Source organism: Lithobates pipiens, unplaced genomic scaffold (assembly GCF_037356315.1).
Source record: "Lithobates pipiens isolate NorthernLeopardFrog02 unplaced genomic scaffold, aLitPip1_a1.2 Scaffold_16, whole genome shotgun sequence".
NCBI lineage: Eukaryota > Metazoa > Chordata > Amphibia > Anura > Ranidae > Lithobates > Lithobates pipiens.
Window position 1 is genome coordinate 13552261 of NW_027507748.1, and position 25234 is coordinate 13577494.

Sequence of the window (25234 nt, forward strand, 5' to 3'; positions counted from 1 at the left end):
TTGGGGTCCCCTTCTCCCATTCTGGTGCTCATTTTCGGCTTGGGGGGTACGTATTTGTGGCGCATTTTTGGACCTACCGGCCATGTGGGGGGGTCTATGACCATGCCGTGCATTGTGAATTTACAATAAAAACAAAATAATAATTAAATATATACAAACTTGGAATTGCATTGTGACCTTATGTTGTCTTTTTGTGTTTTTTAGAATTTTCATCTTTAGTACAGGCAGATCTCATCCCCCTGAGGAAGCCAATGGTTTGGCGAAACATGTAGGAGTTGATATTCTGAACTACCGGCCTTTATATGACCTAGGCCTGCGTTTTCCCCTATGTTTACTAATTCAAATCCATTTGTAATGTACCCGTCTACATTATTGTATGTCAAACCTTTGAAGTTTTTGTATAATAAAGTATATTGTTATAATTTTTATATAATTGTTATTTGGTACTCTTTGGCACCGTTATATATTCAGAGGTTGTCTTTGGGAAATAGACGTATGAGTGCTGCCAGCATTGCTGCAGAGGTTGTAGGGGTGGGGGGATCAGCCTGTCAGTGCTCAGACCATACGCCGCACACTGTATCAAATTGGTCTGCATGGCTGTCGTCCCAGAAGGAAGCCTCTTCTAAAGATGATGCACAAGAAAACCCACAAACAGTTTGCTGAAGACAAGCAGACTAAGGACATGGATTACTGGAACCATCTCCTGTGGTCTGATAAGACCAAGATAAACGTATTTGGTGTCAGATGGTGTCAGGCGTGTGTGGGGGCAACCAGGTGAGGAGGACAAAGACAAGTGTGTCTTGTCTACAGTCAAGCATGGTGGTGGGAGTGTCATGGTCTGGGGCTGAATGAGTGCTGCCGGCACTGGGGGGGGCTACAGATCATTGAGGGGACCATGAATGCCAACATGTACTGTGACATACTGAAGCAGAGCATGATCCCCTCCCTTCAGAGACTGGGCCGCAGGGCAGTATTCCAACATGATAACCACCCCAAACACACCTCCAAGACCACCACTGCCTTGCTAAAGAAGCTGAGGGTAATGGTGATGGACTGGCCAAGCATGTCTCCAGACCTAAACCCTATTGATCATCTGTGGGACATCCTCAAACGGAAGGTGGAGGAGCGCAAGGTCTCCAACATCCACCAGCTCCGTGATGTCATCATGGAGGAGGGGAAGAGGACTCCAGTGACAACCTGTGAAGCTCTTGTGACCTCCATGCCCAAGAGGGTTAAGGCAGTGCTGGAAAATAATGGTGGCCACACAAAATATTGACACTTTGGGCCTGACTTGGACATTTTCACTTAAGGGTGTACTCACTTTTATTGCCAGCAGTTTAGAAATGAATGGCTGTGTGTTGAGTTATTTTGAGGGGACGGCAAATTTACACTGTTATACAAGCTGTACACTCACTACTTTACATTGTAGACAAGTGTCATTTCTTCAGTGTTGTCACATGAAAAGATAGAAGAAAAGATTTATAGAAATGTGAGGGGTGTACTTACTTTTGTGAGATACTGTAGTACAGAAGATGATCAGAGACTGCATACATAGTACAGAAGATGATCAGAGACTGCAGACATAGTACAGAAGATGATCAGAGACTGCAGACATAGTACAGGAGATGATCAGAGACTGCAGACATAGTACAGGAGATGATCAGAGACTGCAGACATACTACAGGAGATGATCAGAGACTGCAGACATAGTACACGAGATGGTCAGAGACTGCAGACATACTATAGAGATGATCAGAGACTGCAGACATAGTACAGGAGATGGTCAGAGACTGCAGACATGGTACAGGAAATGGTCAGAGACTGCAGACATAGTACAGGAGATGGTCAGAGACTGCAGACATAGTACAGGAGATGGTCAGATACTGCAGACATACTACACGAGATGATCAGAGACTGCAGACATACTATAGAGATGATCAGAGACTGCAGACATAGTACATGAGATGGTCAGAGACTGCAGCAGACATATTAAATGAAAAAAATCATTACTGTAACAGGGAAATAGGAAAACACAGATTAGTTTCTGTAGGCGCCCAAGGGCCCTACAATTAGTGCCAATAGGGCCACAGACTGGGAACCAGGGATTTAATGGGACACAACAGTATTGTTCCTTGTGGGAAAATTCCCGGAATTATCGCTGCTCTTCCAATGAATCTACTAGGTAACAGCAGGGGCCTAAACGACTAGGACATAAATGGATGAGGTGGACCATGACACTGCATTGTGGTTGGTCTCCCTGTCTGAGCTCGCTCTAAGTCTCCTTAAAGATGTATTGCAGTCATATGAAAAGTGATCATAATACTTCTCTTCTCAGTGTTGGCGCAGCAGGTGGAGCCTACCACCCCCGCTCCCTGTGGCACTTTCCAGATGTCAGGATCTTTCCAGGACCATGAACTTGAAGTCCAGTTCCTGCTTTACACCCCCCACAACCCCACCTGCGCACAGGTCATCCATATCAACCAATCTGGAAGCATCGAGAGCTCCACGTTCAACGCCTCTCTGGATACCAAAATCATCATACACGGATTCAGGTGAGACCAGAGATCGAGACTCTACGGGGGGTCTATGTATAAAAAAATTCACAGCAGGGATGTCTTAAAGGTCACACTCAGACAACAAAGTTAACAACCCCCCCCCCCCAGAAAAAATGGACAGACTCGATGGACTACTCTGTCTTTTTCTGCCATCACTTTTTCTATGTTTGTAAAAGGCCAGAAGGGTTTCTTTTCTAGCTTTCTAACCTTGAAGGACCAAGCCTTGACCAGTTGATAGATTTATATACAAGTCCAAAGGGACCACCACTGGTTTTCTGATGGATCTCTTTCTCATGCATAGTAGCCGATATTGTCGATTGGTTAACAGAGGAATTTCATCCCTGGGTTCTATTTGTACTTGCACTTGTTCCCTTGTTAGCTGTGGGGAGGAAAGAGATCCATCAGAAAATCGGTGGTTGGTCCCTTCTTACCAGTTTATGAATCTATCAGCCGGCCAAGGCTTGGTCCTTCAAGGATAAAAGGCCAGAGGGACTTCCTTTCTGGCTTTCTACCCTTGAAGGACCAAGTCTTGGTCAGTTGAAAGATTTCTAAATAAGTCCAAAGAGGCCACCATTGGTTTTCTGATAGATCTCTTTCTCATGAAGTAGAAAAGATGTAGCTGGATAGCCGCACTCCGAATTATTCAACTTTATTTAAAAAATGTATCTAAAATCATAGCATCTAGGCTGGTAAACAGACTAACTGCACAGCCGCTAGCGGCTGTGCAGTTAGTCTGTTTACCAGCCTAGATGCTATGATTTTAATTACATTTTTGAAAAAAAGTTTAATAATTCGGAGTGCGGCTATCCAGCTACATCTTTTCTACTTTAGTTCGTGTTGCAAACAGAGCCAGCACCCTGTGGGATTGTGGAGACAGCTGTTTTGGGAGAAGTCATTACCTTAGAGCGGTAATTATTTGTATTTAGATCTCTTTCTCATGCATAGTCCCCAATATTGCCAATGGCTAGCAGAGGAATTCCATGCCTAGGTTTTTTTGGTACTTGCGCTTGTTCCCTTGTCAGCTGTGGTGGAGAATGAGATGCACCAGAAAACCAATGGTTGGTCCCTTCTTTCTTACCTGTTTATAAATCCATCAGCCGGTCAAGGCTTGGTCTTTCAAAGATAAAAGGCCAAAGGGTTTTTTTTCTGGTGTTTTAGTCTTGGAGGACCAAGCCTTGGCCAGTTGAAAGATTCATAAATACCGTATATACTCGAGGATAAGCCGAGTTTTTCAGCACATTTTTTTGTGCTGAAAATGCCCCCTTCGGCTTATACTTGAGTCAAACACTTTTCTGCAGCAGAGAATGACATTTTCCGAACCGATCTGGAGGCTCGGTATCTCAGGGCCACTTGGTGCTAGGAACCCCAAATTTGGTGTGCACACCCAGGGGAACAAGCACTATAACAAATAACAATAACAATAACAATAACAAATAATATAAAAAGCTGAGGTTCCTAACACCAAGTGGTCCCAAGATACGGGGGCCCCAAAGTCGGTTTGCTAAATGTCATTCTCTGCTGCAGAAAAGTGCTTGAAATTTTCCGACCCGATTTTGGAGCCCCATATCCTGGGGCCACTTGGTGCTAGGAACCCCAGCTTTGGATATGTTGTAGTGCTAGTTCCCCTGGGTGTGCACACTAAATTTGGGGCACCAAGTGGCCCCTGAGATACAGGGCCCCAAAGTCAGTCAACTGTGTCCATCTGCAGCAATGTCATTTTGGGACCCTTTGAATCCAGAGACCCCAAATTTTGGCTGCAGCTAGGGGGCAACCCTTAAGGCTGCTTTCACACTGGGGCGGTGCGGGCGTCGGCGGTAAAGCGCCGCTATTTTTAGCGGCGCTTTACCGTCGTTTTAGCGGCGGTCTGCGGGCGCTAGCGGGGTGGTTTTATCCCCCGCTAGCGGCCGAAAAAGGGTTAAACCCGCCGGCAAAGCGCCGCTTGCGGCGCTTTGCCGGCAGTATTGCCGCGCTGTCCCATTGATTTCAATGGGTAGGAGCGGTTTAGGAGCGGTGAATACACCGCTCCTTCACCGCTCCAAAGATGCGGCTAGCAGGACTTTTTTCACTGTCCTGCCAGCACACCGCCCCAGTGTGAAAGCCCTCTGGCTTTCACACTGGAGTGAAAGGGGCCGTTTTTTTTCAGGCGCTATTTTTAGCGCTGTAACGCCTGAATACCGCCCCAGTGTGAAAGCAGCCTAACTACCGAGTCTGAAGTCTGGGGGACCTATGACTGCAAATGGGCACAGTGAGGCTGCAAATGGGCATTGTTGACCCTCTTTTCCACTTACAGTAGCTGCGCATTTCTCACCCTAGGCTTATACCCGAGTCAAGACGTTTTCCCAGTTTTTTGTGCTAAAATTAAGTGCCTCGGCTTATATTTGGGTCGGCTTATACTCGAGTATATACATTCAAAAAGACCACCATTGGTTTTCTGATGGATCTCTTTCTCTTCTATAGTAGCCGATATTGCCGATGTTTAGCAAAGGAATTTTATCCATGGGTTCTTTTGGTACTTATGCTTGTTCCTTTGTCAACTGTGGAAGAGAATGATATAAATCAGAAAATCAGAGGGTGGTCTCTTCTTACCGCTTTATGAATCTATAACCTGGGCAAGGATTGTTTTTTCAAAGATAAATGGCCAAAGGGTTTTCTTTTCTGGCCTTTTAAGCTTGAAGGACCAAGCTTTGACCAGTTGATAGACTCATAAATAAGTCCAAAGAGACCATCATTGGTTTTCTGATAGATCTCTTTCTCCTCCTTAGTAGCCAATATTGCTGTTGGGTTCTTTTGGTACTTGTGCTTCTTCCCTCAAGACTATAAAGGTTTAAAAGACAAGGACCTGCCCAGCTAGGAATTCCATCCACCAGGCTTTAGTAGCTAGGGAGTGAGACCTGCTGAGTTTGTCAGGGCTTGGTCCCTCAAATTCATAATTCCAATAATATAATTGTGTCCTGGCTGGTTAAGGTCCCGAGGAGTCAAAACCTGCCAGACCAAAAGACTTATGCTGCGTACACACGATCGGAAATTTGGCCAGCAAAAGGCCGATGAGAGCTTTTGGTTGGAAAACACGACCGTGTGTACGCGCCATTGGACATTTGCTGGCCGAATTCCCGCCAGCAAAAGATTGAGAGCAGGTTCTCTATTTTTTGGTCGGAAAAAGTTCCTATCCGAAAATGGGATCGTCCGTATGTAATTCCGACACGCAAAAAAAAAAAAATCGAACATGCTCAGATTCAAGTACGAGAAAGAAGCGCTCGGTCCGGTAAAACTACCGTTCGTAATGGAGGTTGCACATTCGACACACTGAAATTTTTTAAAAAGTTTAATGCAGCGCATTCTCTTCTTCTTTATAATGCTAGAAGAATGAAGTTGTTTTTCACAAACGTATTTCTTTATTATTTCTCGCGATCTCCTGAATAATCTTTTTTATTTTTAAAGCCAGATCTCCATAATAATGTTTAGAATTTTTTTTTTATAGTAATTTTTTTTTTTTTTATTAAGATCTCCTGTTGCTTTTTTTTTTATTATTTTATAGTGATCTCCATTATTTTATTTTTTTTTCTTTGTATGTCACGTTTCCACAACAAAATTATTATCTTGTATTTGTAAACCTCAAGGAGGTTGCTTGGTGTTGGTGTCCATTGTTAATTTGACATTGTATTTTTGAAACGTAGCTGCCTACTCACAAAAAAAACTGTCCTGTGAACAAAAGAGGTATAGCACAGATGAACCTTTAGCACCACATCCCTTCATATATGAAAAAAAAATACAAGGACAGGGATAGGGGATCTGGCCCCTGGGACTTTAAAGGTGCTGCTATATTGTAATAGAAATAGTAGCTCAAAAAGATATCATAAAAAAACACACAAATTTTTATTTCATAATAAGTGCAAAATCACAGACATACAGCCAGAAATGTAAAAAAATATTAATATTATAATTTTAAAAAATATTCTAATATTATAATTAAAAAATATTATAATATTATAATTTTAAAAAATATTATAATATTATAATATTATTATTGTTTTACAGATTAGACACAAACAAGGTTGTATGTTAAAAAATGCTCTTAGAGTATACCACTCGACATGTTTCGCTCCAAACGAGCTTCCTCAGGAGTAGTCGGTATATCTAGTAATTGAACTGTAAACAAATATCGATATAAATATACAGTGAAAATACAGCTAATATTGAATACATTCATAGAATAATATTGAAAATAGATAGATAGAGTGCCTAAATTGTATATCAAATCATTATCAAGAGTATCAAATATATCTACATTATATCATGCATGATTAAATTATCAATGTAGGTCCAAATATGATCTCACCTAAAGACCAATGCTATGCAGCTCGCACCGCAAGATTTTAAACTCATAGGATAAGAAGTGTAAGGTTAAACCAAAAAACCGAGTCCCAGATCTGGTATTTAGGTAGTCCAGAAAGGAGGTCACAGGAAAGCCGTCAACAATAGGACCTGAATTACTAGTAGTAGTAATAAATAAGTATAATAGTATAATAATAAATAAGTAGTAATTCAGGTCCTATTTTTAATGGCTTTCCTGTGACCTCCTTTCTGGACTACCTAAATACCAGATCTGGGACTCGGTTTTTTGGTTTTACCTTACACTTCTTACCCTATGAGTTTAAAATCTTGCGGTGTGAGCTGCATAGCATTGGTCTTTAGGTGAGATCCTATTTGGACCTACATTGATCATTTAATCATGCATGATATAATGTAGATATATACTCTTGATAATGATTTGATATACAATTTAGGCACTCTAGCTATCTATTTTCAATATTATTCTATGAATGTATTCAATATTATCTGTATTTTCACTGTATATTTATATCTATATTTGTTTACAGTTCAATTACTAGATATACCGACTACTCCTGAGGAAGCTCGTTTGGAGCGAAACATGTCGAGTGGTATACTCTAAGAGCATTTTTTAACATACAACCTTGGTTGTGTCTAATCTGTAAAACAATAATGTGGATAATATTTTTTAAAATTTCTGGCTGTGTGTCTGTGATTTTGCACTTATTATGAAATAAAAATGTGTGTGTTTTTTATGATATCTTTTTGAGCTACTATTTCTATTACAATATACCAGCACCTTTAAAGTCCCAGGGGCCAGATCCCCTATCCCTGTCCTTGTATTTTTTTTTTTTAAAACTGTCCCATTTGAAGAAAACACATAGGCAAGTATTTTCATAGCACAAAATATCCATTTATTCTGGCTCATAATAACAAAATATAGAGGGAAGGCAACGCTGGAGAAACAGCTGGAATTTGCAAAGCCTTTAGCCCCCCCCCCAGGGCAGACATCAACTCTGTGGATAAAAAAAATGATAGCTTGAGAAGCCCATATATAAGGGAACATAATCTGGTCCAGGACTCCCAGAGATCAGGAACAGCAGCAGATGACATATGTCCCCAGACTGTGGTACTACAACAGGCTGCGTCTTCTGTCAGACCAGATTGAACCCAGGTAATCACTTTCTTGTCTTCCGTGCAGCCTTCCCTCCACGCTTCCCTGCAGCCTTCCCTGCAGGCTGTGGCTCTGGAGGTGGACTTGTGGCAGGAGGAGGAGGAGGAGGATGGCCGAGCGCACAAGAGTGGACATTATTGGTCAAGTGCCCCCTCATCCCCTTGTGAATGGCCTCAAAAATAATTTTTTCCCAGTTGAGTCGTTGGCCCTCCTCCATTTTCTGCAAATTTGAGGCTATATAGTAGCCATGGGCCTCTCCAGCGTCAAGGTGGGCTTTCAGGGCCTCATTAGCCTCTTTAATGAGGGCAAGTGCTGCCTCATCCACGTTCCTCCCCTTCCTGGGCCTTTTGGGTGGAAGGCGGAGGTGAGGGAGCTGAGATTCCTCCTCCTGTCTGCCGCATTCCAGAACCTCGTCCTGGCTGAGGTCTTCCTGTGTATGAAAAAGAGACATAGTTTTCGTTTTTGGTTCATCGATCACACACAATTTTCAGGCATGACTGTTGCAAATTGAATGTTAATTCTTCAATCTCCAATTCTTAAATCTTTGCATTGGCTCCCGGTTTCTGCTAGGATTGAGTATAAGGTCTCTCTTCTTGCCCATCAATGCATATATGGCCATGCTCCACCTTATCTTAAAGCGGAGGTCCACCCTAAAGTGGACCTTCCGCTCATCGGAACCTTCCCCCCCTCCGGTGCCACAATCGGCACCTTTCAGGGGGGAGGGGGGTGCAGTTACCTGGATAATCCAGGTAACTGCACCCACTTCCGGGACAGCTCTCTGCGGAAAGGGGCGTAACTTACGCCCCTTTCCGCAAGTGCCTGCCCCTTCCCGCAAGTGCCCCGCTGCCTGCTGGGAAACACACAGCTCCCAGAGGCAGCGGGGAGCGTCCTTATTGCGCAGCGCAATTCGCGCATGCGCAGTAGGGAACCGGGAAATGAAGCCGAAAGGCTCCATTTCCTGATTCCCATACCCAAGATGGCGGCGGCAGGACCCGACAGACGACCTAGCGATCGGCTTCGGCTGCCGACATCGCGGGCGCGCTGGACAGGTAAGTGTCACTATTTTAAGGCTAGGTTCACACTATTGCGATGCGGGAACGCCGCGAATCCGCGGCGTTTTCCCGCATCGCTCACCTCCCGCCGGCAGTTCACACTGCCCTATGCGGACGGCTGGGGGTGTCAATGTTATGTTAATGACACCCCCAGATCCGTCGGCATATCGCAGTGCGATCTGCCGACTCGCACAGGAATCGGATCGCATGGTGTGAACCCCCATGCGATCCGATTCCGTTGCGGACCCAAAAAAGGGTCCCGTGCGAGTTTGCTGCGGGACCGCTGCGAGTTCAGCCATACTATCTGTATGGCTGAACTCGCAGCGCTACGGAGATCGGATGTGATTTGCTGTGCGAATCACATCCGGTTCTCCCCCCGCAGCGGTGTGAACCCAGCCTAAAAGTCAGCAGCTGCAGTATTTGTAGCTGCTGGCTTTTAAAAAAAAAAAAAAACGCGGAGTCCCGGCGGACTCCCGCTTTAAGGAACTTCTAAGATTACAAAATTTACCTCGTTCCCTACGCTCAATTAATTTGAATTGTCTAGAGATTCCAAAAACTAGATTAAAAACAATGGGAGATGGGGCTTTTTGTGTTGCTGCCCCACGTTTGTGGAATGCTTTGCCTGATAGTTTGAGGATTTTTCAGTCTACTGAAATTTTTAAAAAGGGATTGAAGACTTTTCATTTTAGCAAATGTTTTTGAATTAAGTTATTTGTCTGTTTTTTTTTTTTTTTTATTATAACTGTGTAGCACTTTGAGGTCTTTTGATGGAAAGTGCATTATAAATAAAATGTATTATTATAATTATTATTATTAATAAATAGAAAAGACTATCATTCTGACCCCAGCATTTTTCATTCTTGTCACAATCATTTTTGGCCCCTATTGTCTATTGATATGTCAAACACTTTTTGCTAAAGCATTCATTTGTTAGCAATAATAACATCTAGTTAACAGCAATAATTTTCCTACAAAAAAATGTTTACATTTTTTTTTTTTTTAAATACTATACCTGGCTCCAACTGGGCTCCTCGATTTCTTCCTGGATGGAAGCAAAAAATGTTTTATGCATGTGCACGGAGCAAAAGGTTTTATACTCAACAATGCGTGGCTTCTTCTTTCAATGATCAATACCAGTTTTTGCGTTAAGTTGGTGTTTACAGTGACAATGGGTGTTATTTAACCACTAGAGATCCGCGCTATAGCCAAATGACGGCTACAGCGCGGACCTCCTTTGCCGGGACTATGTCTATTGATGTCGTCCCATGCACGAGTGGCCTGTGTGCCCCCTGAGAGGCGCGCGCGGCGCGCTCTGTGATCGGCGAGTCTATGAGACTCGCCTGATCACGGATCCGAGCAAGGGGTCGATCCCGACCCCTTACCACGTGATCAGCTGTCAGCCAATGACAGCTGATCATGTGATACAACGAAGCCGGTAATCGGCTATTTTTCCTCCTCGCGCTGACAGTGCGAGGAGAAAAAAAAAAGAGCCGATCACCGGCGGCCGTGATCGGGACATCAGTCCTGATCACGCCCAGCTTACCAGTGCCCACCTGCCCCCTGCCAGTGCCACCTCAGGAATAAATAAGTGCCCCCCGTCAGTGCCACCCATCAGTGCCCATATTGCCACCCAGCAGTGCCCACAGTGCCACACATCAGTGCCCACAGTGCCACCCATCAATGCCCACAATCTGCCTCAACAATGGTGCTGCACCCCAGTGCCACATATCCGTGCCCATCAGTGTCATCTACCAGTGCCAATCAGTGCCCATAAGTGCTGCCCATCAGTGCCCAGCAGTGCCACCTATCAGTGCCACCTATCAGTGCCCATCAGTCCCATCTATCAGTGGTACCTATCAGTGCTCCTTAGTGCCACCCATCTGTGCCACCCATCCGTGCCACCTTATCTGTGCCCATCTTTGCCCATCAGTGCCGCCTTATCTGTGCCCATCAGTACTGCCTTATCTGTGCCTATCGGTGCCACCTTATCTGTGCCTATTAGTGCCGCCTTAACTATGCCTATCAGTGCCCACCAGTGCAGCCTATCAGCGCACTTCAATGAAGGAGAAAAATGACCTGTTTGCAGAATTTTATAACAAACTATTAAACATGATTTTTTTTTGCATCTTTTTTTTGTTTGTTTAGCAAAAAATAAAACTCCCAGTTGTAATTAAATACCACCAAAAGAAAGCTCTATTTGTGGGAAAAAAATGATAAAAATTTCATTTGGGTACAGTGTTGTATGACCGCGCAATTGTCATTCAAAGTGCATCAGCGCTGAAAGCTGAAAATTGGTCTGGGCAGGAGGGGGGTTTAAGTGCCCAGTAAGCAAGTGGTTAATAAGGGAAAGTGCGATACTTTGGCCAGCCTCTGCTTACTTTCACTATTGGCAGCCCACTGGACAGGTAAGAAGTGTCATAATCCAAAAATAAAAATACACACTGGTACAAATGGAAGCATTTTTACATTCTGCAATTTACTATCAATTTACTATCAAGATAATAGAAGATCAAGATAATAGAAGAACCAAACTTTAAACAGTACAATTTGAAAGTATCTAGGCAGGCCCTTGCACTACATGCTTTGGGGAATTCATCCATAAATTTGACCACAAAAAGGGTAGTATTGTAGTATAGTGTGTATTGGGTTTGGCAAAGTCAGCAGATAGAGGATTGGTATTGGTTGACTTAGCGGTTGGGGGAGGGAGGGTTCCTAAAAAAAAAAAAGCCTCTGGCACTCTGCCTGAATTTAAGGACAACAATAACATTTGAAGGGGGTGTTTAGGGTAAAGTACTACTAGGGAGCTGACAAAATACATTGTTAAGTGACTAGGCTATAGGTGTATGGGCCCAGGATAGCATGCTGGGGAGGTTAGTGAAGGGAAATATGCATGAAGGACAAAAAAGGAACTTTAAAAACTTCCAGCATGCATGAGGATAAAGGGGACATTCACAGCATATTACAATCATGGAAATTAGGGAATGATAAAAAGAAATACAATATATTAGCAAACATTAAATACATACAATGTGATGTTAAAGGATGAAACTTACCCTAATATAGTCCTTCTGATAAGAAATATGCAAAGAATTACAGGTGATATTGACATTTGCCTTGTTCCTTATATGTACTTTGTGTAGCTAAAAGGGCGCTGGCTTATTGTTTATGCTACTTTCTTAAGTCCTGACCAAGGCCTGGGGCAATACTTAAAGAACTAGCAGATGTTACCATAATAGGAAACCTTGTAAAGACACTCTGGATTTGGCAATAAAGCTGACAATGCACCGTGAGTCACCAGTGTGGCTTAGCCATTGGCAGGTTGCCAAATACTACTATAAAGTAACTGCTTACAGGTTTATGTGTGTGATTTTGCTGTGGAACTTCTTGCTGGAAGAGTCCATTACCTGTTTGTACTGGTACATTTGTAATAAATCTGTCTTCTAATCAACATGACCGGAGTTGACTGATTAGTAAGAGAATGGAATTTTACTGACACCTTCTGCAGGACCTGAATGATGGCAGAACAGGTCTCTGCAATAATGATCCCCAGAGCCTGGGGGAGAGATGCCTGTTGAGAACTTGAGGTGCTGAAGACTTCTCCCTGTCGCCAAGTACCGCAACGTGGCGACTAGCCTCTGCTCGGGAGTGATGGCTTGCCGCATACAGGTATCCTGCCTGCTAATATAAGTGACCCTGATGATAAATCATCAGGATTATTCTCCTGGATCTCCTGCAGCAAAGGCATGTGCGAGAATTGGTCACGCTGGAGCAACCAATTCTTTGTCCATGAACTCCTCCCCGCCCTGTTCATGGACTGGGCTTGTGTCAAAGCAAGAAGCCCAACTCCAAGACCCCCCCCCCCACAGCACGAACTCTATGATGAGTACGTACCCACAACATGGCTTCAAAGGGGCCTGCTGGTCAGAACAAACTAAACAGAAAGCACTGAAAAACAGCAAGGCCTGAAAGAACGAGCTGAAAATCAGAAACAAGCGGACAAGAACCCACCAAGAATCAAATACGGTACTATAAATAGCACACACTGACAAACAAATGCAAACCGACCACACACACTGAAAACCGTATACGAACCCACAAGCACAAACTGAAGAGAAGCAAAGATCTGAAAAGCACGAGGCTGAAAAGCGCAAATCGTCTCTCACCAAACTTCTACTAACACAAGATAAACACGAGATTGGCAGAAGGAGCATAAAGGGTGGCGCACTGGCTATTAAACTTCCCTATTGTAGTCCTGTAATACGTGTTGTACGTCACCGCGTTCTTGGAGATCGGAATTTGGTGTGACCGTGTGTATGCAAGACAAGCTTGAGCGGAATTCCATCGGAAAAACCATCCAAGGCTTTTCTACACTGCATTAGGTAATAATTCCCAAGGGATTGCCTCTTGGTCAGGCAAGGTACTCCAGAAAAGTGCTGTACTATGGGACTTAAATGCATTGGTCAGTTAGTATTGTAAGATCTGAGAGAGACATGGTAAGCCATTTGTTCAGTTTATGAATTGAGAGATGGAGAAGGGCCAGGGTGGAGCTGGGGAAGAGGGCTACAGGCCTGAGCTTGAGAGATACACTGGTGAGTCCACTAGGTGGACCTCAAGATGGAGTTTGAAGGAGAACTGAGACAAGAACAGAGATACAGAATGAGCGGTCAACATATTTCCGTTACTGCAGAGCAGAATCCTATTAGGAACATTTAGAGGGGGCCATAGAGAAGATCCCAGCAAAGCACACGCTATAATCTAATTGGTGGGTCTCGGTTATGGTAAAGCCCAAATTCAACCAAAAATGTTTTATATTTTCATCTTCGGACAGCAGGCATGTACTGGCCATTGGGACTACCGGGAGTTTCCCGGTGGGCCGATGGCTCAGTGGGACAGTTTGAGTGATAGCCTGTCAAAGTAATGGCTGTGTCCCCCTGTGTCCTCCAACCCCCACTGTGTCCCCCTGTGTCCTCCACCCCCCATGGTGTCCAACTGTGTCCCCCTCCCCCATGGTGTCCCCCTGTGTCCTCCACCGCCCACACTGCCCCTCTGTGTCCTCCACCCCCCCCCCCCACTGTGTCCCCCTGTGTCCTCCACCCCGCATGGTGTCCAACTGTGCCCCCCCCCCACTGTGTCCCCCTGTGTCCTCCACCGCCCACACTGCCCCTCTGTGTCCTCCACCCCCCACTGTGTCCCCCAGTGTCCTCCACCCTCCCCCCCAACAGTATATATACTGTTTTTGTGCGTGTTTGCAAAATTAAAGTGGGCCGGGCTGGATGAAGTCCAGGGCCAACTTTTTGTCCCAGTCCAGCCCTGTCGGACAGCAGAGGCAAAGCTTTCATTTTGTCTGTTTCTTTTTAATGTTCTGTAAAAAAACATATAAAATAACAAAATGCCTTGTTTTGGCACAATAACAGGCCCAGGATTGATGAAAAGAGCTTAGGTAACCTTAGGGGCCCATTTAAAAGCCTCTGCGCCCCTAAACTCCCTCCCTCGCCTTCCAATGCAGTTTGGCGAAAATGGCAAGATATCGCCCAAATCTTCCAATCTTCCATGAAATTTCCAAAAAATGGAAAACGTTCTATTTCGCTTGTTTGTAACATTAATATGAGTAATGTGACTTATTAGATTAGTGTGTGTATTCTGCAGCCCTCTATATCAAAACAGGATGTGTTGTTGTTTGCCAATTTTTTTTTTTTTTTTAACAGGGTTATGGGCACAAAGCCCTCCTGGACTGAAAACTTGGTGGAGGCGCTGCTGTACGCTGGAGAGGCGAACGTGGTGGCGACAGACTGGATGACCGTCTCTAAGTATAAGCAGGCCGTCAAGAATGTGCCAAAGCTCACCATGCGGTTAGCGGCGCTTATAAACCGCTTTTTGGTGAGTAAAACTTAAGATGATGATGATAAAGTCCCATTGGTTTGAAAATGTTCACAAAGATAGAATTGCGGTGGAAATTGATACAATATCTCCCAAAAGTGAGTACACCCCTCACATTTTTGTAAATCTTTTCATGTGACAACACTGAAGAAATGACACTTGTCTACAATGTAAAGTAGTGAGTGTACAGCTTGTATAACAGTGTAAATTTCCTGTCCCCTCAAAATAACTCAACACACAGCCATTAATGTCTAAACCGCTGGCAACAAAAGTGAGTACACCCCCTAAGTGAAAATGTCCAAATTGAGCCCAATTAGCCATTTTCTCTCCCCGGTGTCATGTGACTCCTTAGTGTTACAAGGTCTCAGGTGTGAATGGGGAGCAGGTGTGTTAAATTTGGTGTTATCGCTCTCACTCTATCATAGTGGTCACTGGAAGTTCAACATGTCACCTCATGGCAAAAAAAAACTCTCTGAAGATCTGAAAAAAAAAACTGTTGCTCTACATAAAGATGGTCTAGGCCAGTGATGGCGAACCTTGGCACCCCAGATGTTTTGGAACTACATTTCCCATGATGCTCCACTACACTGCAGAGGGCATGAGCATCATGGGAAATGTAGTTCCAAAACATCTGGAGTGCCAAGGTTCGCCATCACTGGTCTAGGCTATATGAAGATTGCCTGAAACGGAGCCAAAGCACAGGGGCCAAGACCATACAGCGGTTTAACAGGACAGGTTCCACTCAGAACAGGCCTCACCAGGGTTGACCAAAGAAGTTGAGGTCACGTGCTCAGCGTCATATCCAGAGGTTGTCTTTGGGAAATAGATGTATGAGTGCTGCCAGCATTGCTGCAGAGGTTGTAGGGGTGGGGGGGGTCAGCCTGTCAGTGCTCAGACCATACGCCGCACACTGCATCGAATTGGTTTGCTTGGCTGTCATCCCAGAAGGAAGCCTCTTCTAAAGATGATGCACAAGAAAGCCCGCAAACAGTTTGCTGAAGACAAGAAGACTAAGGACATGGATTACTGGAACCATGTCCTGTGGTCTGATGAGACCAAGATAAACGTATTTGGTGTCAGATGGTGACAAGCGTGTGTGGGGGCAACCAGGTGAGGAGGACAAAGACAAATGTGTCTTGTCTACAGTCAAGCATGGTGGTGGGAGTGTCATGGTCTGGGGCTGCATGAGTGCTGCCGGCACTGGGGGGCTACAGATCATTGAGGGAACCATGAATGCCAACATGTACTGTGACATACTGAAGCAGAGCATGATCCCCTCCCTTCAGAGACTGGACTGCAGGGCAGTATTCCAACATGATAACCACCCCAAACACACCTCTAAGACCACCACTGCCTTGTTAAAGAAGCTGAGGGTATAGGTGATGGACTGGCCAAGCATGTCTCCAGACCTAAACCCTATTGATCATCTGTGGGACATCCTCAAACAGAAGGTGGAGGAGCGCAAGGTCTCCAACATCCACCAGCTCAGTGATGTCATCATGGAGGAGGGGAAGAGGACTCCAGTGCCAACCTGTGAAGCTCTGGTGACCTCCATGCCCAAGAGGGTTAAGGCAGTGCTGGAAAATAATGGCGACCACACAAAATATTGATACTTTGGGCCCAATTTGGACATTTTCACTTAGGGGTGTACTGACTTTTGTTGCCAGCGGTTTAGACATGAATGGCTGTGTGTTGAGTTATTTTGAGGGGACAGGAAATTTACACTGTTATACAAGCTGTACACTCACTACTTTACATTGTAGACAAGTGTCATTTCTTCAGTGTTGTCACATGAAAAGATAGAAGAAAAGATTTACAAAAACGTGAGGGGTGTACTCACTTTTGTGAAATACTGTATTTACTCATAATATTCAGCATTTTGTGTTGCCTCTACCCCACCAGTAAAGGGACAGGTTTTTCTAGTGCCCAGGGTACAGATGCAGAACTGCACCCCCACTGTTAACGTATGCTATATAATGGGCTTACTGCCCTGTGTCCATTCTCTGCCCCCTTGCTCAGCTGTGCCCAAGGCAGCTGACCCTCCTGTCCACCCCTTGTCCTGCCTCTTGCCCACCAGCTTTCACCTAATTGTGGCACTGTGCCTGTTTTGTAGGAGCTCGGATCCACCTTGGAGTCTCTCCACCTGATCGGGGCGTCTCTGGGGGCCCATGTGGCTGGATACATCGGCAGTCACTTTGGTGGCCGCATTGGATGGATCACAGGTAGGATAATATATAAAGCAATTCTGTGGAAAAATATGGCAGGGCGAAGAACTCAAGACAGGATGTGTCTGTTAAAAAATGCAGTCACAAACTGAAGGTGAAAAATCATAAGGAGCTCCTGATGAGATGACTAGGATGCTCTATGACTAGCTCTGACTTTTCGTCAGCAAAGGTCAGACGGAACGAATCCGTCTGACAATTAAACCGTGTGTGGGCTTCATCGGACCTTTGCTGTGGAAAAATCAGATGGACTTTAGATTTAAAACATGTACTCGAGTCCGGTGGAAAAATCCATTTGTCTGTATGCTAGTCCGATGGACGAAAACCAACGCTAGGCTAGGGCAACTTTTTTGCTACTGGCTATGAATTTCCTTATTCTAGTCACGATGGTCGAATCCGTCGGACTTTGGTGTAATTGTGTGTGGCCAAGTCCGCCGAAAGTTCGTTGGGAAGACCGTCGGACCTAGTATGCCGGAAAGTCCGGTTGTGTGTACACGGCTTAAGGAAATGGCATCCAATCAGAAATGACTGGCAATATCCACATGACAACCTGTCCAACCAAAATGGTTGCCTGTCTCAGTCCTGTGGAAGGCTTCCAAGGCCTAAATGTGTCAATATGGCCACATGACTTGGTCACTATGACGACAAACCTACCATTACCATACACTAACCAAGGTCACACATTTACCATGGTCACACATTTACCATGACTGTACATCCACTATGGCCAGACAACCATCATGACCAAACACTTATCCTGACGACCATCATGACCAAACACTTATCCTGACTACACACCTGCCACGACCATATTCCTACCATGACTACACATCAACCATGACCACACACCTGCCATGCCCATACTCCTGCCATGACTAAACACCTATCATGACTACACACCAAGCATGACCAAACACCTATCATGACTACACACCAACCATGACCACATACCTGCCATGACCATACTCCTTCCATGACCATACACCTACCATGACTACACACCCAGCATGGTCACACATCTACCATGACCACACACCAGCCATGACCATACTCCTGCCATGACTAAACACCTATCATGACTACACACCAAGCATGACCAAACACCTATCATGACTACACACCAAGCATGACCAAACACCTATCATGACTACACACCAACCATGACCACATACCTGCCATGACCATACTCCTTCCATGACCACACACCTACCATGACTACACACCCAGCATGGTCACACATCTACCATGACCACACACCAGCCATGACCATACTCCTGCCATGACTAAACACCTATCATGACTACACACCAAGCATGACCAAACACCTATCATGACTACACACCAACCATGACCACATACCTGCCATGACCATACTCCTTCCATGACCATACACCTACCATGACTACACGCCCAGCATGGTCACACATCTACCATGACCACACACCAGCCATGACCACACTCCCACCATAACCATCATGGTATCCACCACGCTCTTAAACAACTGACTGCATGCAAAGATCCTAAAAGCATCTAAAAAGTAAGCAATGCACTACTACACTACACCACACTACGTTACACTTCACTACGCTGCTCTACACTACACTATGCTACGCTACACTACACTACACTTCACTACGCTACACTACGCTACACTACGCTACACTACACTATACTACACTACACTACACTACGCTACACTACACTATACTACGCTACGCTACCCTTCGCTACGCTACGCTACACTACACTTCACTACGCTACACTTCACTACGCTACACTACACTACACTACACTTCACTACGCTACACTTCACTACACTACGCTACACTACGCTACACTACACTACACTAAACTTTACTACGCTACACTTCACTACACTACGCTACACTACACTACACTACACTACACTTCACTACGCTACACTTCACTACACTACACTGCTCTACACTACACTACGCTACACTACACTGCTCTACACTACACTACGCTACACTACACTACACTGCTCTACACTACACTACTTGTTAAGTATAAAATTGTGTACTTTTTGTGTGGCATCTTCTTTAGTTGCTTCATAATGAAAATACCCCAAAGACTTCTTAGATTGATAGAATGTTTCTCTCTCAGGTCTGGACCCAGCAGCATACAAGTTCACAAATACCCACCCGGAGGACAGGCTGGACCCTGGAGATGCTCTGTTTGTGGATGCCGTTCACACCGATACAGACAGTAATTTTCCATTCATTCACCTTTACAAGGACATACATACAGCATGAGGGGAGGCAAGAGCGAGCTGCTTACACTTTACTTTAGGCTCGGTTCACACAGGGGCAACACGACTTTCAACACGACTTTTGGACGCGACTTGGACGCTACTTGGACGCGACTTGGACGCGACTTGGACAGACTTGGACACGACTTACAACACTACTTTAAGTCGCCCCAGGCCAGGCGACTTGCCGTGGCCAATCAGAGAATGAGCTCTCAGGGGGGAACTCCTTTTGAGAGCTGATAATTCTCTGAGAGTCGCCTCCGTATAGACGGAGATCCGACTTGGAGGCCACCTCCATTGAAATCAATGGGTACCAGTTGCCTACAAGTCAGATTGAAGTAGTACAGGAACCTTTTCTGAAGTTCTGAGCGACTTCAGTAGTGTGCATTAAGACAGCTCTCATTTACTTACATTGATTTCTACATGTTGTGCGACCTGAGGTGATTTGGGGCGACTTGAAGTCGGATCTGAGTCGCCCCTGTGTGACCCGGCTCTAAGGAAAAAGTAAATTGAAGGTTTAGATAGATCAAAATATAGATAGCCAAGGGAAATCCTCATGAAGGTCTCCTGGAGATATCTAACTGCCATTCCCTACCTTACCAATGCAAAATTGCTACAACATCTAACCAGCACTGACATGAACCATGTATGCCTAAAACAGCCCTTCTCTGGCTTAAAGAAATCCCAGAGTGTATCCTCAACTAAGGCCTCTTTCACACAATCGACCCGCCCGCATCCGCCTGTCCGTTTTTCAGGCAGGTCCGAGCGGGCCGGCCATTGACTTGCATGGGCAGGCGGTCCGCTGACACCCGCCTGCCATCCGATCCGACAGGACCCGCTCAAAACTGACGAATGACGATACGTTTGCCATCCATCCATTGGGTGAAAACGGACAGGCGGTCCGTTTTCATCTGATCTCCGCATAGAGGACAGCGGGGCTCTGACAGGTCCGTCCCGGCACAATGAGAGAAGACGGATCTGTCATCCGCCGGATCAGCGGGGATCAATGGAGCGATCTCCCGCTGGGCTAGCGGAGTCCACCGAGTGCAGCCGCCCCCCTGTCTGAAAGGGGCCCCAGGCTCGGTTCACACCGGTGGGATGCGGGAAACCCTTGCGATTCCTGTGCCGGTTCCCTCACCTGAATCGCAGAGAGTGTCAATGTAAAGTTAATGACATCCCCAAATCGGTTCGCAGATCGCAGTGCGAACTGTGAATTGGTACAGAAATTGGATCGCACGGGTTATAGAGCAGCTATGCGCCCGTCCTTGAATTACGTTTTCTCTGGGGTGTATTTTAAAATTTTGCAGAGCGTCCTGTGAAGCTGCGTGTACAGGAATTTTGTTAGAATGCGGGCAAAATCTAATTTTCTCTTCAAGTCAAATCTTATTCATTCTTTTAAAAAGAGTGGTTTGGGAAAATATCACTTTATGACCACTATATGGAACAAATAAGTCTTTATTTCCTATGATAATTAGCCCCATCTAGTGGCCACCATGCAGTATTTGACCTCCTCCCTTCATTATGTAGTAATCTCCTTCTTTGGCTTTCAAACAAACCGTTTTCCTGTTGATTCTTCTTTTTAGAATTTGGTATTCACACACCTGTGGGTCACATTGATTACTTCATTAATGGAGGCCGAGACCAGCCAGGCTGTCCACATATCATGTCTAACCGTGAGTACTCCTCTACTCATCTAATCTGTACATTTATTACAGTATCTCCAGGGGCCCCGTCTGCAATATGTCATGCACTTGTGCCTGATCACGGCCTTATGACCTTGGTTATGATAACAGCTGGGCATGCGCATGTTGGTGTGTGCTCTGTTTCAAATGCAGCTTTATACATTGACATACGTCCTTGGAACCAACATGTCTGGACAGTGTGGTCACCTGCTGACTTGACACCATCCACAGGTAGCTTAACTCTTCATAAGAAGGCAAGGATAGTCAATTTTACTTCCCACAAGTGTAGTAAGAAGGATGTTTTTCCAGTCTTTTAAAGTGAAAGAAGACAATGACTTTCCTGACCCCTGTCTCTGAGAGTCTATCTAGCACTGAACTAACTAGCAGTAAACAGGAGGGAAGGACAGATGGAGATACCAAAACACATAAATAAACAAGTGTCAGAAACCATGAAATGAGACCGAGACAGAAGTACAGTTAAATCACACGTGTTTAATAATAAACGTAAATAGAACAAACGTAGTCAAAACATAGCCAGAGTTCAGGAACCGGAACGGATAGTCAGACAAGCCAAACGTCAGGGAGCCAGAGATGAGCGTAGTAAAACAGCAGCTGGAGTCAGAAGGGATGGCAGCCAAGCAAGTCTTTTAACAGGAATGCAGGAGATAGTCGCTGTGATGTTGACCAAAGCAAAGACAGAGATCCTCTGGACTGGACGGCTTAAGTAGGCAGGACTGGCGAGCAGGATATCATCAACAGCTGAGTAACCGTGGAGAGATAGGAGCTGGCAATTAGCCGACAGCTGAGCGGTCAGCTCAGAGAAGGAAGGGCTGAGCCCAGCCCTGACTGCACCCCCCTCCTCAACGACCCCTCCCCCTCAGAGGACCACCAGACTTGAGGGGAAAATGTCTATGGTAATCATAGGGGGGGACAGGGGCATGTACATCCGAGGATGAGACCTAAGTGCGTTCCTCCAGACCATACCATTTCCAATGCACCAGGCACTGTATGCGCCCACGGAACATACCGGAGTCAACAATGGACTGTACTTCATACTCCTCATGGTTCTCAACCTGTACAGGGTGAGGACGTGGCACAGAGGTGGTAAAGCAGTTGCAGACCAAAGGTTTTAATAAGGAGACATGAAATACATTCGAAATAAGCATATTAGAAGGAAGGTCTAATGCGTAAACCAAGGTGTGAACTTCAGAGAGGGAACACGAAGTCGGAGGTTGCGAGATGACAGCCAGACCCTGTCCCCAACCTGGTAGGAAGGTGCAGGCAGGCGTCTGCGGTCAGCATGGAGTCTGTACCTATCATGACGCAAAGCCTCCTGGACTGGTTCCCAAGTGGAACGAAGACCACAGAGATGTTCCTCTAATGCAGGAATATTCTGAGGAACAAACAAGGTCAGGCAACATGGAAGGTTGGAAACCATAATTTGCCATAAATAAAAACAATCGGGAAGCAGAATTCAAGGCACACTTGTGAGCAAACTCTGCCCACGGTAATAGGTCTGACCAGTTGTTATGATGGTCATAAATATAGCAACGTAGGAATTGCTCCAAGGACTGGTTGGCTTGTTCTGCTGCTCCATTAGACTGAAGGGTGACATAGCAGAGGAGAAAGAAAGCTGGATTCCCAACTGTGCACAAAAGGCTCGCCAGAACCTGGAGACAAACTGGCTACCCCAGTCCGAGACAATCACCTTGGGTAGCCCATTTAAGATCTCCCCAGCAAAAATGGAAGCCAGTTCCTTAGAGGTGGGCAATTTCTTAAGTGGGATACAATGACACATCTTTGAGAACCAGTCAACCACAATAAGGATAACAGTGTTGCCCTGGGAGTTGGGTAACTCCACAATGAAATCCATAGACAGGTGGGTCCAGGGCCTCTCTCCATTGGGTATGGGTTGTAGGAGGCCCACTGGAAGGTGTCCTGAAGTCTTACTCTGAGCACACACGGGACAGGCAGCTACAAAGGCAGTAACATCAGCCCGTAGACTAGGCCACCAGAATTGTTGGGAAATGGCCCAAAAGAGTTGATTCTTCCCAGGGTGGCCAGCAGCCTTGGGAGAATAGTAAGTCTGGAGCACAGCAGTACGGAGACTCTCTGGGACAAAGCAGTGGTCACAAGTTTTCTCAGGAGGAGCATGGACCCGAGCAGCAAGAATTTCGTCACCCAAAGGAGAAGTGAGACTGGTGCAAACCCTAGCCAAGATACGATCAGGAGGAATCATAGGAACTGGAACCGACTCCAACTTGGAAGTGGAGGAAAAATGTCGTGACAAGGCATCAGCCCTTACATTCTTAGTACCGGGTAAGAATGAGACAATGTAATTGAAACTTGACAAGAAAAGTGCCCATCGCACCCTTATGGGAGAGAGGCATTTAGTAACTGTGGAGAGATAGGAGCTGCCAATTAGCCGACAGCTGAGCAGCCAGCACGGAGAAGGAAGGGCTGAGCCCAGTCCTTGTAGTGGCCCTAAACCACCACTAAATGTCAGTGTACAACAAACCAATAGTAACTTGATCAAGATCAAGAAAACAACAAGAAAAATACCTATAAGTGGGACAGAACAGTTTTTGCCACCATGTATAAGAGCTTACTCGTGTTTCAAGGGGCAGCCATTGTTCTGACTTCTTGAATGCTACCTTGTTGTGAGAGTGCTTACCCTGACTTCTGCCATTTCTGTTGCTGACCAAGATTTCCTGACTCTTCCTGTGTTTCCTGTTCTCGTTGCCAACCCTGCTAATTTCTGACTATCCTTATCTACTGCCTGCCTTGACCCTTGTCTAGAAACTTAACTATCCTTATCTACTGCCTGTCTTGACCCCTGCCTAGAAACTTAACTATCCTTATCTACTCCCTGCCTTGACCCCTGTCTAGAAACTTGGCTATCCTTGTCTACTGCCTGCCCTGACCCCTGCCTAGAAACTTGACTATGCTTATCTACTGCCTGCCTCGACCCCTGCCTAGAAACTTGACTATCCTTGTCTACTGCCTGCCTTGACCCCTGTCTAGAAACTTGACTATCCTTATCTACTGTCTGCCTTGTCCCCTGCCTAGAAACTTGACTATCCTTATCTACTGCCTGCCTTGACCCCTGTCTAGAAACCTGACTATCTTTGTCTACTGCCTGCCTTGACCCCTGCCTAGGAACTTGACTATCCATGTCTACTGCCTGCCTTGACCCCTGTCTAGAAACTTGACTATCCTTATCTACTGTCTGCCTTGACCCCTGTCTAGAAACCTGACTATCTTTGTCTACTGCCTGCCTTGACTGATACCTAGAAACTTGACTATCCTTATCTACTGCCTACCTTGACCCCTGTCTAGACACCTGACTATCTTTGTCTACTGCCTGCCTTGACCCCTTGCCTAGAAACTTGACTATCCTTGTCTACTGCCTACCTTGACCCCTGTCTAGAAACCTGACTGTCTTTGTCTACCGCCTGCCTTGACCTCTGCCTAGAAACTTGGCAATCCTTGTCTACTGCCTGCCTTGACCCCTGCCTATAAACCTGACTATCCTTGTCTATTGCCTGCCTTGACCTCTGCCTAACAACTTGACTATCCTTGTCTGCTACCTGCCTCAAACTTTGCCTGAAAACTAAGCTTATCTGCTGCTCGTCTCGACCTCCATCTGAACCTAGCCAATCTGATTGCTGCCATTACGTTGCCTCCTTGTAGGCTCCCTATTGGTGCTAGACATTGGTGGGGCAACCCTGATTGCTATGACCTAGTGGCATCTCACAGCAAAGTAGAGAGGTGGCCACTTGGTTTACCAGCCTCTTTCCCCTTACAGAGCGGTGAATACTGAGGCTTCATGATTTGGGTGGGCCTGTGTCATCTACGTAATGTAAAAAAGATGGCGCTAAAAATTGATCTGCGAGACACAGACCATTATGAATTAAACCAATGCGCTCGCAACTAGTAAACGGTTGAAGTGCAAAAGAAGTGATGGGTAAAAGAATATGTGAAACAACTCAAAAATGGAAAATAATCAGTGAGCAAATAAAGCAGATACAACTAATTAAATTCACCAAAAAAAAAAAAACAGCGCATCTG

General features: G+C 45.4%; 1 protein-coding gene across 1 annotated transcript in view; it reads left to right on the top strand.

Annotated features, from left to right (window-relative positions):
• Nucleotides 1-2338: 2338 nt before the first annotated feature.
• PLA1A (phospholipase A1 member A) overlaps nucleotides 2339-25234 on the top strand; it is a 39219-nt gene continuing 16323 nt past the window's right edge. The window contains exons 1-5 of the mRNA XM_077479589.1: nucleotides 2339-2552; nucleotides 14816-14987; nucleotides 17101-17209; nucleotides 19337-19438; nucleotides 21065-21154. Of these exons, the coding sequence (XP_077335715.1) occupies nucleotides 2389-2552; nucleotides 14816-14987; nucleotides 17101-17209; nucleotides 19337-19438; nucleotides 21065-21154 (637 nt within the window). The 5' untranslated portion in view covers nucleotides 2339-2388. The remainder of the gene's footprint in view (nucleotides 2553-14815; nucleotides 14988-17100; nucleotides 17210-19336; nucleotides 19439-21064; nucleotides 21155-25234) is intronic.